This window comes from Boleophthalmus pectinirostris, unplaced genomic scaffold (genome assembly GCF_026225935.1).
Source record: "Boleophthalmus pectinirostris isolate CB_2022bp ecotype Guang Dong unplaced genomic scaffold, ASM2622593v1 HiC_scaffold_7, whole genome shotgun sequence".
In the NCBI taxonomy this organism is placed as follows: Eukaryota; Metazoa; Chordata; class Actinopteri; order Gobiiformes; family Gobiidae; genus Boleophthalmus; species Boleophthalmus pectinirostris.
Window position 1 is genome coordinate 7,676,907 of NW_026571473.1, and position 18,278 is coordinate 7,695,184.

At 36.8% G+C, this 18,278-nt stretch overlaps 1 protein-coding gene across 2 annotated transcripts in view; it reads left to right on the plus strand.

The window, feature by feature from the left end:
- myo1f (myosin IF) overlaps positions 1 to 16,907 on the plus strand; it is a 50,768-nt gene extending 33,861 nt beyond the window's left edge. For both annotated transcript variants that reach the window (XM_055164980.1, XM_020933346.2), the window contains exons 16-29: positions 829 to 914; positions 1,414 to 1,495; positions 1,573 to 1,679; positions 1,761 to 1,859; positions 2,048 to 2,192; positions 2,704 to 2,818; positions 3,081 to 3,250; positions 3,813 to 3,958; positions 5,157 to 5,303; positions 7,828 to 7,976; positions 8,690 to 8,749; positions 9,218 to 9,428; positions 11,233 to 11,393; positions 13,958 to 16,907. In XM_055164980.1, the coding sequence (XP_055020955.1) occupies positions 829 to 914; positions 1,414 to 1,495; positions 1,573 to 1,679; positions 1,761 to 1,859; positions 2,048 to 2,192; positions 2,704 to 2,818; positions 3,081 to 3,250; positions 3,813 to 3,958; positions 5,157 to 5,303; positions 7,828 to 7,976; positions 8,690 to 8,749; positions 9,218 to 9,428; positions 11,233 to 11,393; positions 13,958 to 14,034 (1,755 nt within the window). In that variant the 3' untranslated portion in view covers positions 14,035 to 16,907. The remainder of the gene's footprint in view (positions 1 to 828; positions 915 to 1,413; positions 1,496 to 1,572; positions 1,680 to 1,760; positions 1,860 to 2,047; positions 2,193 to 2,703; positions 2,819 to 3,080; positions 3,251 to 3,812; positions 3,959 to 5,156; positions 5,304 to 7,827; positions 7,977 to 8,689; positions 8,750 to 9,217; positions 9,429 to 11,232; positions 11,394 to 13,957) is intronic.
- The last annotated feature ends 1,371 nt before the right edge of the window (positions 16,908 to 18,278 follow it).

Below are 18,278 nucleotides of genomic sequence, written 5' to 3' on the forward strand. Positions count from 1 at the left end.
TTTGTATCATTGTGTTGTACATCTATTGGCAGAATGTTCACCAGTTACCGCAATGCACACATATACAAACACTGACAAAAAAGTAAAAAAAAATAAAAAAATCTCAGGACAAAATACAAAATGGATTTAAACAACACATTTTCAGGAGTCTCTGTTGAGTCTGAAAACGAGTGTTCATGGTCCTGTTGAGGCAGGGGCAGATTGGCAAGCTGACAGTGGGCACGGCCATAGAGCTTCTAACAAAGTAGTGCTTTCAGTTTGCTTCAATGCTTCCAGGGAATGTTGATAACATCATCTGCAAAGTATCAATAAAGTACTAGTGCATTCATTTCCTGGACACCGATCTTATCCTTAACCATACTCTCTCTACTTGCCACTCCTTAACCTAAACCTCTGTGTTAAATAGCCACCCACCAAATTAAAAGTTTAAACTAAACCTGCAACAAAACCTGGACTAGACCAGTACTAAACCAAGACTAAAACAGGATCAAACCAAGTCTACACATGGACTAAACTGGGCTAAAACCACAAGTGCACACAAAGTAAAAAAGGTGACAAAAGTCAACTTCCTCTTCATTTACGCTCTTGCATAAGCATTTTAACCAAAAAAACAAAAAAACAAGCTCATCAAGGTTTATGCCAATGACATGGAGACAAGCAGACTTCTCACGTGAAAAGCAGAATTAATCCACTAAATGAATTCACTAAAACACTAGATCGTCACATGGATCAGCTTATGCTTCTGTTCCATCCTCCAATCAGTTCTGTAGTTTTGTTTTTCTTCTCAGCCTGACTCCTCTGGTCTCTGTTCTTCTGTTTGTGTCTCAGGTCTCTTATGATGTGGTCGGCTTCTGTGAGAGGAACAGGGACGTGCTGTTTCCAGACCTCATCGAGCTCATGCAGAGCAGTGAATAGTGAGTCCCTCTGTCCCTCTGTCCCTCTGACTGTTAAAGGAGATGGATCTGATTTTAGCGACTGGTGAAAATCAGGATCTAATATATCATATCTGTATTACTAGTACGGATTTTCAGCATTTGATTTTTATTGATTGATATCTCAATACATGGGTCACAAAGTTATGGTACAATTTTGTGTTCGGGACAATATATACCATATATGTTTTGGGTGGAGGGTCCAAAACCTTCTAGTCTCCATGGAGATGTGCTTTTCCTAGAATGAGCCACATGGCATTTAACTCATCTATTTTTTTTTATTGCTAAAAATATAAAAATATGTTCCACAGAATGGGACAAATCTTAGCAGTCTCCATGGAGACAAGCAGGTGACTCCTCCAAACCAAGTAGGACTATTTGTTTTGTTTGTTATCAATGAAAGACCTGTAATGCATTTAATTCCTGTATTGCAGATTTATTTGTGAAATATTTGTAATATACGTTACACTTTTGTCCACAGTGACTTTATCCGGAGTTTGTTTCCTGAAAACCTCAACACTGATAAGAAGGGCAGACCCACCACAGCAAGCTCCAAGATCAAGGTAAAACTTCATGTACAGATTTTTGTTTTTTAACTTTATTTTAAATCATTTATACAATCTCTTTCTTTCCCCTAAAGAGACAAGCCAATGACCTGGTGAACACGCTGATGAAGTGCACTCCTCACTACATCCGCTGCATCAAACCCAACGAGACGAAGAGGCCCAAAGACTGGGAGGAGAGCAGGTCAGCTGCATCTATGAGAGGAACAAATACAACATTGTACCAGTATTTTAAAATTGTATATTTCCGTTTTTTTTATTTCAGAGTGAAGCATCAAGTGGAGTATCTGGGTCTGAGAGAGAACATCAGAGTCAGAAGAGCTGGATTTGCCTATCGACGACTGTTCAACAAGTTTTTAATGAGGTCAGTTTGATCATAAGTTATTTTTGCCTTATAACTATTACCTTAAAGTAACACCTTTTGGAATTGCCATATCACCTCCTTGATTTCATGGAAACATAAAGTTAAAGCCATACTTCAGGGCATTTTGCATAGACATAGTTAAGTAGAATGACTTTATCTTTATCATTTTCCTGTTTCTGTCTCCTCAGATATGCAATCCTCACAGCAGAGACGTGGCCATATTGGAGGGGTCCGGAGCAGCAGGGGGTCCTCCACCTGCTGCGCTCGGTCAACATGGACACAGACCAGTACCAGATGGGACGCACCAAGGTCTTCGTCAAGAACCCAGAATCGGTAACACGGATTCATATATTCAAAGGGCCTATATTATTTCCTGATCTATGTTGTCTCCTCATCAAAAATATACCTGGACTTACTGTGTTTTTAAACTTCATACACCTTCACTAGAAGTATTTGGATAATTTCAGGCCCGGAATTGCCAATCTTTACAGAACAAAAGGTAAAAGGAAGCTGGAAAATCTATCACTGTGTAATGTCACAAGGTGGAACAGAGCATTTAGATCTTTGGAGACACAGACAGACTAATTGTTACTCAAACATATGTGAATGAAACAAAACACAATTTTAGGTATGTTTTTGAGGAGGTAACAACATTGTACCACGATTTAAAGCTCACAAGAGTAAATTTTAGGACCTTTAATTTCAGTAACATCTTTATTTCAGAAATGTATCGTTCATGTTAGAATTCGGCAGACCTCCAAAAACAGCAACCTCCTTAGATATAAACATTAAAATTTCACCTTTGTCTTAAATAAAATAGAACTATCCTTTTTCCTGTTTGTAGCTTTTCCTTCTGGAGGAAATGAGAGAGAGAAAGTTTGACACTTTTGCTCGGATCATCCAAAAAGCCTGGAGACGCTTCATCGCCAGGAAGAAGTACGAGCAGATGAGAGAGGAGGGTGAGTCTTCAGCACTGGCAATTTGTGTTTAAAATATAAAAGAGGTTCTTGCATTAAAAACAAATAAACATGATTTTTACAATGACATTTAATTCTCCCAAAATTTTACTGCTACAGGATTGACTAAAATTAAAACAAAATGCCCCAAGTTTATCATCGTAATCTGCAAACATCTTGATTATGATTTGATTAAAACTGTATGAATTGCACAGGTATATTTTTATAGTATATTTCTTGTCTTTACTCCTTCCTCTGTCCCCAGCCTCGGACATCCTTTACAACTCTAAAGAGCGGAGGAGAAACAGCATCAATAGAAACTTTGTTGGGGATTATCTCGGTTTGGAGCAGAGGCCTGAACTACGACAGTTTTTAGCCAAAAGAGAAAGAGTGGACTTCGCTGATTCTGTCAACAAGTTCGACCGAAGATTTAAGGTGAAACTTTATTTATTTCTGCTGCAACTTTTCTGATGGAGGATCCTTATTGAGATGTTACTGCTTTTCCTGGAATGCTCCACAGTTAATGAATCTATTAATCTATCTTCATGGAGACAAGGAGGTAGAATCACAACGCCAAGTTACAAAGTTCAGATATGCGGAGGCTTGACCCTGCTCACAGTAATGCAACTAGAGCTTAAGTATGTGTGTTTTTTGAGCAGTAAAACAAAAATACAATACATACATACAGAATAGAGTTTGTTTAATGCCATATTGTGGAACATTCCAGGCAAAGCAATAACATTTCCATAGAGAAAAGCAGATGGCGAATCCACCACCAGTAAAGTTACATAGTGCATCAATAAATAACATCAAAATTGACCCTGAAAAAGAACTAAACCTGAAACAAAATCTGGATTAAACCAAATCTAAACTAGGACTAGAACAGACCAAACCAAGTCTAAATCAGGACTAAACTTGGCTCAAATCAGGACCAATCCAGAACAAGTGTGACTGCATTCCTAATACATTTTAATGTAGTTTAATTTCCTGTTTTTAGTCGATCAAGAGAGATCTGATCCTGACCCCTAAAGGCATCTATTTGATTGGACGAGAGAAGGAGAAGAAGGGGCCGGACAAAGGCCTGATAAAGGAAGTGCTGAAGAGAAAGTTAGAGTTTGGAAGCATCAGTGGAGTCTCGCTCAGGTAATAACTGCATACAAGTTTACGATTAAAAGGTATAATTTTCTGTCAGACAATATCACAACATTCAGGCCGATAATAATTCATAATTCTAATGTAATGTAGCTAGTTCCTGGGTTTAGTCAGTAAGAGAAATAATCAGGTTCAACATTTGTGAATTTACCTTTTGGATGATTCATGACAGTACAATATAATCAATAGGAAAACATCCCTTTCCCCTTGTCAGTGAGTATGACATGATTAAATCTAAAATTTTTCAGATCAGAAAGATTAATAGTCAGGGAGCCAGACCCCTCCACTGCGATTATTTTGCTACCTTTTGGGGACTAGAGGAAGTTTTTTATAATTCCATGCTGAGATATCTATAATCATTTAGTTTCTGGAGAGGATTTGTGCTTGAGAATGCAATTTTTAATATTTATTTCTATAAATGGTCTAATAACTATAAACATAAATACATAAACCCATGTAAGGTTATACTGTTGTATTCCTCATCATGTCAGGATTCTTTGTTCCAAATTTCACGACTATATGACGCTGTATGTGACTGTGGCTCCCAGACTATAAGGTTTTGGTTCACTTTATTGTCCCCTAAGGAAATTTCAAGAGAAGTGTGCGCCTGGAGATCCATCTCCAGATCTTGATCTAGTCTCAGTCAGGACTACCTTATCATAACTTATTGTACCTTATTATATTATATTGTAGCTGGAAGATTCTACCTATGGTGCATATTTTAGACTTAGACTTAGATGGACTTTGTTGATCCACAAGGGAAATTACTTGGACACAGTAGCTCATACATCACAATATATTACAATAACAAAGAGTAAAAAATATAAAAATGGTAATAAAACTCCTAAATAAGTAGCAATAAAAAACAGCAAGAGACTGGTGTCAAATAAGAAATAATTATATAAAAGTGTGTACAAGTAAATAAAAAACAAATATAGTAATATAAATGCAGTGTATGACAGTTATATACAAGAGGTCGTAAAGAAAACAGTGCAAAGATGATATGATGATTGACAGAAACATAGACTTATCTGTTACATAAAGGTGAGTTGTTGTTTTAAATTACGTTAAAGTTTCATATATTTTATTATGTTTGTAAAATAATGGAAAATAATACAAATAGACACAAATAAAGAATAAATAAATGATGGATGTCTATGTGCCTAATGTTTGTATCTTGTGTCTCCAGTACACGTCAGGATGATTTCTTTATTCTACATGAGGCTCAGTACGACAGCCTCCTTGAATCCAACTTTAAAACTGAGTTCTTGAGCCTTTTGTCCAAACGATATGAAGAAGTGACGAAGAGGAAGCTGACCATCTCCTTCGCTGACAGGTACAGTGTCAGACTACAAACAACACCTGCAGAGGGGAAAAACACGAAGAATGTGGACTCAAGTAAAAGTACAGTTATATGGTTAATAGTACTGTACTTTGTTACAGGTACAAGTAGTGCCAAATTTGGACATAGACTTAGACAAACTTTATTGATCCACAAGGGACATTATTTGGACACATATGGCAAGCTGTAGCTGGATAATTATTGTAGATATCTTTAACTCAGATTTGCCTGTTCAAAAAGAAGATTTTGGATATCTGCAATGACATTCTTCCCAGGGCAAATGACGTCCCCTTTGCCATTAATTTGTATGGGTTTCCTTATTACAGATATCCACAATGTAAGATAAAGATAACTGCAGCTGAATTATAGATATCTGTAACTCTGGTTTGAGATATCTACAATTTGATTCTGACAAGTCAAGTCCAAAATATTTTTAATTCACCTCAATTGAAAATATCTACATTCTCCTTTTCAGATTTTTGTTAAATTTTTGATTAGGTGAAATGACGTTGGAATTACTAGTCAAAATTATGTTGTAGATATCGCACATTGGAATTTGGGATAGTCATAATTTGTTGTAGGAAATTTTTGATATCTTGTAATGAATTTTGATTACAGATATCTGAAATTGGAGATATCCGTAAATTTCATTGTGACTAGTCAAAGTATAATGACAGATATCTTGAATTGGAGTTTTGACGAGTCGCAATGATGTTGCAGATATCTGTATCATGATCTGTATGCAAATGATCCCACTTCAGATGGGAATGGAGTGTTTCCACATGGCGCCTGTAGCTGTTAATGGAAAGTTAATTTATCAGTAAGATGCCAGAATGCATCTTAGGGTCTTTTTGTTAATGCACTCTAGTGAAACGTTCATTGAAAATTATATTAATAACAACAAAAAATTTTTAACACTGATAGTTGTTTAACTTTAGGGACGAATGGCTTTTTGGACAGACTGGTGCACTGCGAGTAGCTAGAGACAACGTGGTGCTTTCTGTGTCATGATGTTATAATGACGTTTGAGATTTCTTTAACTTTCAATGTGCCTGGTCAAAACTGAGTAACAGATATATGCAATTGTCATTTATGATATGGCGAGTTGAATGTTGTTTTCATTGATGTAATTCCAGATATCTGTCATTCTGTTTTGCCTAGTCAAAACTGAAGTGCAGATATCTCGAACTGTCCTATTATCTAGTCAAAATGACATTACAGATATCTCAAATGACAATTCCCACTTTCCAAAATGAAATGATGCCTAGTTGAAATTATACTGTCAATGTTGTTGATATCTACAACATTAATTCCCGGATAGTTATACTTAATGTTTAAATGTTAAAATAGCAAGAGACTGGTGTCAAATAAGTCATAATTATATAATGTGCATTAGACAGGTTTTCATGTTTTGCTATTATTTCTTGGTTTGAAGTAAAAGTATAATAGTTTAGTAGTATAGTTTGTGGTAAATATCCATCATAGCACTTGAACATGACGATGCATTTAAGGTCAGTCTGTGAAACGTAAAGGTGCATTGTGTAACTTTTCTGGTGGAAGGTCTGTCAAATACTTTGCTCTATGGAGATGCTCAAACCAGACCAGGTTACAGGTCAGATCTGTGGAGAGGTGATGCAGCTCACAGCCAGAATGCCTGTTTTTCTAGGTATTTTAGAGCTATAAAACCACCTGTGATTTAATAAATGTGAAGTTAAGCAGTTTAATGTCATACTGTGGAACATTCCAGGCAGAGCAATGACATATCCAAAGAAACAAACAGGTGATGGACCAAACCAACCAAGTCCAAGTCCTGTGTTTTCTATGTTATTTTTCAGCCTGGTTAGACCTCTCTGTGTTGTGCACCTGTATCAATTTGCACAGAGACACAAACAAGCTGCTGCCGTGGTAACGCTTAAAGCCAATCTTAAAGCAACACTGCAAAACCTCCCAGGAGATCCCAGTTTGTAGTACATTGTGACTGTGTGTGGGAGCGACATAACAAAGGATTCTCAAGTAAACTATTTATGCAGCTCAAACACACAGAGCTTCAGTTTCCTCTTAAAGATAATAGCAAGTCTTCAAGTTCTGTCATTAAAAGAGAAACTGTGATTTAGGCAGCTGAAGAAAAAGATCAAAAATACATAACTTTTTTGTGATTAGTAATTTATTATTTAAATTTTCAAGCATTTAGTATGTTAGAATGGGAATTTACTTTTAATCCATCTCCAGATCTTGAGCAAGTTTTGGACAGGGCTACTTTCGCTTGAGGATTTTGGTTATTGAGCATGCTCTGGGTTAACTTACATGGTTTAGTTGTTCTTGCATTGTTCATATTTTTGAACAGTTGTAAAGAGATAATGCAAAGCTCTAGTTGAATTTTGTCTGACATGTTTATAAAAAAGGAGGGAAACAATTATCCGTCTGACTCTTCCTGATCCCGTCACTTAAGTACATGTTGTTGTTTTTTTTAAAACTTTTATCTAAACCTCTTTGCTCACATTTTGGTGTGTGCTCACAGACTGGAGTTCCGGGTGAAGAAGGAGGGGTGGGGTGGAGGAGGCAGCAGAGTCGTGATTTTCCAGAGAGGCTCCGGGGACCTGTCCCAAATCAAACCTGGAGGAAAAACTCTCACCATCACTATTGGCGACGGCCTGCCCAAGTCCTCCAGTGAGTAACATGGATATAAGCATGTGTGGGATGTTAAGGGAGCTGGATATATGCTGCACATTTACAGTTTTAAAAAGTAACTACACTTACAACTGAACCTGGGTTGCCAGTGTCTTAATCTGCAGATAGAGGACACTTAAAAGTTCTTAAGAGTTAATTTCACTCAACAAGTAAAAATATCTGCCAATAGAACAAGACTTTATGTACTTAAATATGAAAATACATCCTGGTACACTTAAGATAAGAAAAACAACAACTTTTTGCACTTAAAATAAGAAACAAAACTGAATGTTGCTTGAATTAAGAAAAAAACACTTATTCCATTGGTCCATATTTTTACTTGTCAAGTTGAATCTACTCAAATAAATTAAAATGTTTATTATATTTAATTTAAGTAATTTTAACTTAGATATTAACCTAGATATTGATTTTTGCATTGTATTATGAGTATATAGACTGATTCATGACTGACTATAGGTGCTGGAGTTTAGGTAGTGACCATTCAGATCAGAGAGACATTTTAGGTTTAAACCAACTGGATTTCAGCTTGAAACTGGCACCAGAAATGAGAGAATCATGTGAAGCTCATTCTGCTCTCTGACTGAAACCTTGAGAATAAAAACAACAACTCATCATGTCCAATGTTTTTGTAACTAATAATAATTATATGTATGTTCATGAAGTTTGACTAACAGTGTACATTTATTAATCAGAGCCCACAAGAAAGAGCGCCCAGAGTTATGGTGGAGGAAGGAACCACATAACGAACAGAGGTAAGATCACCTTTTCCTAAGAGATACTGGTGACTGATTAGGTTTATCATCACTAAAATGTAATAAATGTAAAAATGCATAGTTTTCCCAAGTGTGACTATTTGTTTACAAGTTTTTATTTCTACTTAGCAGATGGACATGTGCAGCAGAAGTAACTTAGAAAGAGACAGTTATCTTTTCTAGAAACCAAAGGCCATTTTTTCCATAATGTACATGAATAAAAATATAGATATACTTTGTTTAATGTTTAAACTGGCAGAAAAAACATACTTCTTGTTTTTAATGTCCAAAATTGTATATGTTTTAATACTTTAAGGAAAATGCCAGAAAGGTGCAGTGGGCGCAATATTTTTCTGTTGTACTAGGCCTTCTCTAATAACTGATCTGGTTTACATAAATGAGCTAATATAAACATAAAAATGGATATTATTCATTGTTTTATATGCATTTCTTCTTCTTTCTTTCCAGGTTACCAGAACGGAGCCGCTAAGTTCTCCCGTGCTCCTCAAGCGCCTCGCACAGAAAGCATCACTTACTCCTCCCCCCACAAACAGTCCCAGCCCCCCAGCACTGTCCTCCCCAGACTGGGCACCCAAAGGACCCAAAGAGCACCCACCCAGAGCCAGCATCACCAGAGCAACATGGACTTCCTCAACGTACCCGACCAGGGCATGTCAGGGTGAGAGAGATTAACCGTTTAAAACAAAATATTATGAATGTAGTAAGTTTGAATATGAGAACTTCACAAAAGCAACCTTAGCTTATGAAAGGGAATCTGGAATGTTTCATAGTATGGTATTCAACCATTCTATCGTCATGGAGACCAAACCAGACTAAGTTACAGGTCAGATCTGTGGAGAGGTGACCCCGCTCACGGTCAGAATCCTTGTTTTTTGAGGTATTTCTGAGCTTTAAAACCACCTGTAATTGAATAAATGTAAGGTAGAGCTGTTTAATGTCATAATGTGGAACATTCCAGGGAGAACGATGACATATCCATAGAAACAAGCAGGTGATGGACCCCCAGCCAAAAGGTTACATAGTGCACCTTTAACATTTGAGAGAAGACTGAATTTTTTAAAGTAAACTAAACACTAAACAAATACCAAAACCCCAAGAATTTCTCAACATGTTTGTAGAGCACTCAACTGCAGAATTATCAGGGATTTTTTAAAAAAAAATTGTAAAAAGGACTTGAATAATTGTATTTTTGAGATTTGCCAATTGTGACTATTCACATTGCAACATTATTCCAAAACACAATGTCATGGTTTTTGTTCCATCTTAAACACATTCAACAATTGCAATTGTTTTAATATTTTGGATGGAAAAAAGTGTTGTATATTTATAATGTGAAGCTGAAACCTGTAATTAAAGGGCATTAGTCACAAAAACAGCAGTAAAGTAAGGAGAGTTTCTGTTGGGACATGTCAGAAAAAAAACGCCCACTGACTTATAATATGTAGATGGACCAGTTCACTGTCTGAGACTCACAATAACATAATGGATTAGCTGTGGAAGCAGGTTTTTAGACAGTTATTTGGTTTAAATGGGCTGTGCAGAGGTGGGCCATTCTTTGTTTTGTCATCTGAAATAATCCTACTGTAAGATTAATATATGTAATATAAGCTGTGCCTGAGCACACATGCATGTGAATCCTAGTGATGTTCCATAGGGTTTGAGAAGGACAGGGGGCCTGATCTTTCCCCCAATCTTAGCACTAGAGCAAGTGTGGGGCATGGAGCTCTCAAAAAGAGGTGTGCTGTGTCTGAATATGGGGTGGAGTAGAGCAGACGGAGGGCGTGGTGTGACGCGTTCAGTGGCTTGCCAGAATCGTAAAAATAAATATCAGAAGAGTCCACTGAAAAACAACATGTTACATGCTCAATGCTTCTTTTATTAGGAAATATATGAACATGACAAATGCTTTCCATTCATAACATGTTCGTATGCTGTGCGGGAGCCGTCCGGATGCCCTCCCGCAGCAGAGCACAGCCCCTCGTCCGCTCACTGTGTCAGCTCAGCTCTGCTCTATAGTTTGGTTTGATCTGGATCTGTACAAAAGCTGCTCATTCACATGAGGCGTTCACAGTGATGTCCTTAAGTGTGTTTTCTTACCCTGTCTGCAGTCCTAATGCTGCAATTTCGGATTTCCTCACTTCCTGATGACAGGATATGTCCTTTCTGTCATCAGCTCCATTTCATTTCGTGACCAGATTATTCCCATTGTGCCTCTTTGGTTAGTTTGTAAACTTAGCCGCCAGTAGGTAGACCACCATCAGAACCATAGAAAACTGCACAGAGCCATGGAGTGGTTGGACTAGTGGGCATCAGCACATGCATTCTTTGACAGCTCAGGGCTGTGACAGTGGAGCAGACACATGCAGTTTTTGTGTTTCCCTAAATGAACCAAACAGCCATGAGTTCCAAATTATGAAATACCAATGTAATTATATGACATGATTTTGTATTTTTTGTTGTAGGAAGCAGAGGAAGAGGAGCATCAGCCAGCGTCCCCCTCCGGCCCCTAAACCTCAGCCCCCCTCTCTGGCCCCTCGCTGCAGAGCTCTGTATCAGTATGTGGGACAGGACACAGACGAGATCAGCTTTGAGGTCAATGATGTCTTCGAACTCATCAAAGAAGGTGGGTGTAAAGCAGTGAGAGCCCGTCACACCAGACCAGGGCATTCTGATTTAACACAACACTCACACAAATTTTAGATTATAATAATGTGAATGTAGTAAAGAGTACAGTATCATATTTAACAGAAACATGTGTATGAGCATTTGTTAAACCAACAGTGGTGGAAGGTAACAACGCACAAAAGTAAAAATACATATATTTTATGTATCTGCATTTTACTTAAATCTATTTTACTGTGGATACTTTTTTTTACTTCACTAGATTTGAGAGCAGGTATCTGTACTTCCTATTTCCTAATCGTTCTTTACTGTGTAAGACCTGCTGAGGTTCCGTCCCAACACAATAAACTAAAGCAGCTAGAAAAAATAAGAAATCAATAGAATCACTTAAAATCTGTCCAATTCTTTTTCAAAATCATTACATTTCATCCTTTAATTGTTCTAAAAATCTCTGCAAAATACTTTTACTTTTTACATTTTCAGACAGGTATTTTAATACTTGATTTTTTCATGTGGTACTTTTACTTTTCTTGAGTAACTTTACTTAAGTAACAAAATTGAGTACTTCATCAACCACTGTAAACCAATAATAGATAGCATGCATTTTTGGAATTCAAACTGCCCATGTTAGGCTGATAGGACATCGAGAGCTTTCACGAAGGTTGGATTTAGTAGGGATTCTTTTCTATATTCACAACATAAACTTTTTAAAATGTTTAAATACTCAAAGTGCTTAAAAGCTTTGTAAGACTTAGCCTAGCCCCGCTCTGCACCAATGAGCATAGACGCCATCTTGGGTTCAAATTCTACATTTTATTATGGCTCTATCATGTAGTGACTAACATCATTAAAACATTGAAATAACTGACATTTACAGACAGGGAACAGGCTTTTCACATTTCCAAGTGACACATTTCAGTTTGTAGAGCATTACACAACTTGGAGCTGTGTGTTATGCAAGTTTATCACACTGCGCCTCATTGTTTAATGCTTACTTATGTTACACCAGGTATTGCTGGGTTTCAGATGACATCACAACCTTCTATAGATCAGTGTTATTTAATAGTGACAGGGGGCAGCTATAATTACCCCCATCATCACAAATCTGGAAACTACTGATTCTAAAACAGTGTGTCATAATATCACATATGAAAATACAACATGACCAGTTTAACCTGTATATAACTGTTGTGTTGAAAGACGTTGTACCAGATTTTTGATGTTATAAAAACGCATAAAACAGGCTTAGCTCGTTTTAAACAAATTGCCGTGGACCAATGTTATTCCTCACTTACCTTATGCTCTCCAGGCATCCAAGCAAGGCAAGTTTATTTGAATAGCAAAAAATCGTACACAAAGTCATTCAAAGTGCTTTACAGAACAAGAAATCCATTAAAATCTCAATACAAACAAATCAAAACATAAATAATCATCATAAAATTAATTATCTTATATGAGAGAGAAGAGTGTGGAATGAAAACCTTTCCTAATCCTAATTATTCATCATGATTAGTTTACAAGTGTATTTCATAGTTCTTAGAGACCAGTGGATTTTTGCTGTGACAGTAAAGCTAACAACAGCTAGTGTGTTAACTAGGGCTGGACGTCATTAAGAAGTTGCCGATATGATATTTATCTCGATAGTGAACTTTTGATTCAGTATGATTTGATATAATATATTTCAAATCGATTTTATACAGTTAAAAAAAAGACAAAATGATGGCTGTGACACTAAAAGTCTTTGTTAAACCAGTTCTTGTACAAAGTTCATATGAAGCACAAAATTTTAATCCTCAAAACAGTGAAAATGTCAAATGTGTCGCATAAACAAGTTTCCTTCCTCTAAACAAGCAACAAAACTGTAGCACTGTAACAAAATAATTTATTAAAATATACCAAAAAAAAATACTCTTGGCGATACAGAAGCCCACGATATCGATACTGTATCATCACATTATATGCATATTCCAATATTTTTGCATACCCCTAGTGTTAATATGCACTTCCTGATAATGAGACAATAAAATCACAGCATTCTATAGGCCAATATTAATTCAAACAGATGGAGGCTGCTAAAATTAAAATAGTAAAAAATGCAAAATGATGTTGTAATACAGTGAGTTCTAGGGTTTAGTCACTAATTGATAATACCAGATTCAGTATTTGTGAGTTTACTTGTCGGATCTTTCATGACAAAGTACCAACAGTATCAGCCCTATTGAATATGTACTTACATACTTTGCCATGAAATACCTAAACAGTAAATTCCCAAATATGAAACCTAATAATTTTCATTACTGACTGAACAATATGAATTTTAGCTGTCCCCGATGATAAATGATATTGGCCTATAGAGCGGTGATGTCTTCTGAAACGCAGCAATACAATATATCTGTTCTGGGGCAAGTCAAAATTAGCTCATATACATGGAAAAAAATCAGTACAGCCAACTTTAAGAACTACCATATACAATTCAGTCACATTCGCCTGTTTCTTATTATTATCTTATCTGTTTCTTTTCCTTCGTATCATTTCTATATTTTTCATAATGTGTTTTCCTTGTAGACCCATCTGGCTGGTGGACGGGCCGTATACGAGGAAGAGAGGGCCTGTTCCCTGGTAACTACGTGGAAAAGATTTGATCAAGGCCACAGTGTCTTGTCAATTTTTTGAGACATTTTTGGAAACTAAGTAAAAATCTGTTGGAAAACTGGTTACATATGAAAAGAGTGGGACTAGCAATGTTCAAGTTACTGTATGAAATATAAAATGGCTGTAATGTTTCAAGTGCATATGACAGGTTTGCATGTGTTTTAAATTAGTATTACTTGAATTGGTGAGATAGAACCAGTGGTAAATTATGTATCATAGTTTTACATCAGTTAAGTGGCAGTTTGTGAGGAAGAAGTTCAGAAAAAAAGTAGAAAAAAATACAGGAAGCAGTTTTAAAACAGAATACCTCTACCTATGTTATCAATACCAAAAAAATGTCTAAATCTAAAATTCAGGGACAATTTACTTACAAGGAAGGCACTTTTCTGGCAGTTTAAACATTGATTTAAAGGTACATTGTGTAACTTTTGTCTGGAATGTTTCACAGTATGGGAATAAACTTTTTTTTATCTTCATGTAGACCAAACCAGGTTATAGGTCAGATCTGCGGAGAGGTGACCCCGCTTACAGTCAGAATATTTGTTTTTCTAGGTATTTTTGAGCTATAAAACCACCTGGAACTGAATAAATGTAAAGTAGAGCTGTTTAATGTCACACTATGGAACATTCCAGTGCAATGACATATCCATAGAAACAAGCATTTGACGAACCCCGAACTAAAAAGTTACACAATGTACCTTTAACAAAACAAAGATGCTTTTATTAGTCAAATCATAACTATTATATAATTTAGACAAGTTTTGGCCATGGTTAACATTATGGTTGCTAGGTAACAGTTAAGGAATTAGGAAGTAAAAGGATAAAATTCACCAAAATGAGGCTCCATGTTCAGTAAAATCTTAAAGGTGCACTGTGTAACTTTTCTGGTGGAAGGTCCGTTACATCGTTGTCTCTATGGTGATGTGGTTTAGTCCACAGTATTGCATTGGACATATGTAACTCCATGTGACGCCATCAAGCCAAGTTATGCATCAGATCTGTGACGAGTCGACCCCTGCTCATGTTTTTTAAAGCATTAATAAAACACATGCAACCGAATGAATGCGAGATAGATACGTTTAATGCTACTGTGGAACATCTCGGGCAAAGTAATAACACCTCCACCCGAAAAGTTACACACAATAGACCTTTAAACATAATGGTTTTAACTATGTTTCAGTCTAACCTGTCTTATGCACTTTAACACCAGCTCTCAGGTTTCATCTGCACAAAGTCCTTTTTAAGAAGTGACCTGGCAACTGGATCTTTGACTCCCACAACACCTTTTCAGGGCTCCCATTGGCTCAGAGATTAGGTTACAGCTCGGACAATGGCGTATGGCTGTAATAGTATGGGCTTGCTTCTTGTGTTTACATTTGGCAGGTCTCTAAAGCAACAACTGGTTTTGTAGGTATTTTGATAACAACTCAGTAAGAAATGTCTATGTGCTACTGTCAAAGGCCCTGTATTATGCATTACGATTTCTGTGTGATTTTAGCCATGTTATAATAATAATGTTGTTACCTCATCAAAAACAGACCTGGAGTTGTGTTTTGTTTCATTCACACATGTTTGAGTAACTCTGTATTGTTACTCTGTCTACATTTCCAAAGCTTAAAATGCTTTGATCTACTTTGTGATGTCATGAGGAAGTAGTTTTCAAGTTGTGTGAATGAAACAAAACACAACTCCATGTATGTTTTTGATGAAAATAGCATAATATGGGTCCTTTAAATTGCACAATGTAACTTTTTTGGTGGAGGATCTGCTACATCCTTATATCTATTGAGTTAATAGTCCAATGATTAATTTGGTCTTCTGATAATTTGTTATTAGGTTCTTTTTTCAGACCAAGAGTTTTTTGTTGTTTTTTTCATACGTGACAGTTTTGACTGCTCACTAGCGCTCTTCCTCAGAGTGGGCGTGTCCGGAAACGTGCCCATGGGACTATAAACCGGGACGAGGGGGCTTTTTTACTCTCACACACCTGGGATACTGTCTTGAAGAAGTCGGACTGTGGATGGCACTATAGTCCTGCCTCCACCGGTAGGAAGACAGTGCCAAAACCTGTACAAATCAGATGATCGGACACGTCACAGCAACATCACGTGACCACTCTGAGGAAGACCCTGAGTGAGCAGTCCAAACTGTTAGGTATGAAAACAAACTCTTGGACTGAAAAAAGAAAAAAAGAACCTAGTAACATATATCCATTGAGTTGTTTCGCCTGGAATGTTCCGTAATAACTTATGTATCTCCATGAGTAGATGATGCCACCAGGGCAAGTTTTAGGTCAGATCTGTGGAATGGTAACCTTGTTCAACATAAGAATGCATGTTTTATTTAATTATTACAATGCATTTTCAAGCAATGTAAACTATAGTAATTTAATATTTGCAAGATATACTTTTAATGTCATACTGTGGAACCAGTGACATCTCCATGGAGAAAAGCAGGTGACGCCACTAGGCCAAGTTACAGGTCAGATCTGTGTTGTGTGTGCTGTGTGTGTGTGTAAAAATGCTTGTTTTTTAATTAATTGAATATAAACCAGTTAGATGAGTGTTATGTCATACTGTGGGACATTCCAGGTAAATTAATACTGTGAAATATTCAAGACAAAGGAACTACATCGCTGTGGAGACAAGCAGATGACAGAACCCCACCAGAAAAGTTACATAGTGCATCTTTAAAGTATCAAAACTGTTCTCAAAAGATGTCACTCACTGTATTGCACTGTATTACAACTGAAATACTTGCTACTATTGTTGTAATGTTATCTGCACATTTACCTGGTATACAACTGTAATGACTGAATATTTTGTGCTCAATTTTGTAGATAAAGTGATTTCCTCGTCTTGTATTTCTTTCGTAAAAGTTGATTTTCCTGTTACTTTCTTTGGTATATTGTTTTGTAATATTGAATAGCTATTATGTGACACTAGTGGTTTTGGTTGGAGCAGATAGACCGGTTTCAATCTCCCTGAACACAACAGTTATAACGCACAGGACACAGTACAATTACTCACTGTGGTCCTGAGACACGCCTTTCAGGACTCAAACGGAGCAGTGACTTATACATTTTATAGATTAGTAGTTGTGGGTGAAGTAGTTTAAAGGGCTCATATTAGATTATTCTCTGATCCGTGTTATAATGTAGTTTCCTCATCACAAACAGACCTGGACTTGTGTTTTGTTTCATTCACACATGTTTAACACACAAACTTGCATATTTAGGCTGAGTTCTTCTCTGAAATGAGAAACACTGTGTTGTTGTGGTGTTAACTTGAAAATGACCACTACACAACATCACAATGTGGAACAGAGATGGAAATGTAGACAAACTAATAAAGGGTTATTCAAACATGAATGAAACAAAACATGTTATGTTCTTGAGGAGGTAATAACATTCTAACATGATGAAAAGCTCATTAGTGTCATTTTTGTGTAATATAGAACCTTTAAGTAAAAGTACACATACATTTGGGCATGTTGGGCATGCAAGTACTTGAATGGGAGACCACTGGGAACACCAGGTGCATTAGTAGCAAAAACTGTTGTTGTGTCCTTGGGCAAGGCAATTTACCAACAGTACCTAGTATAGATGGTGGTCGGAGGGGCCGATGGTGTGGATTGGCAGCCTTAGTTCTGTCAGTCCGCCTCAGGCAGCTGTCGCAGCAATAGTGGAGTGAAAACACTCAGAATATTAAAGCGTAACCAGAGTGTGTCACCAGATGATTTGCAGCTGCAAAACCACAACCAGATCATTTGAGTAATAATAAACCACTGGTGTCAGGTTTGAATGACAAGGTGAACTGGGACTGGACCATGTTAAATGTTATCAAAACAAGAATATAGATAGGCCTATATAGGCCAACAGAAATAAAATAGAAATCAGCTGACATATTCTCATCCCAAATGAAATACATGTGCACATATTCGCTGATTATCTTTAACAGTAAAAATATCATATATTCATATTTTGGTAAATGGTCACATTTTTATACAGCACTTTTCATCCTTCAAGACACTCAAAGCACTTTACAACAAAGAACCACTTACCCATCCACACACACACACTCATACACCAGTGTACACAGACAGTGAGGGCAAAGTGAGCTAAGTGTCTTGCCCAAGGACACAACAACAGCATTCATCTGTGGCAGCTGGAATCGCACCACCAACCTGTGGATATGTCCGCCATGAAGTTTATGTCGAGAGTAGGATTTGAACT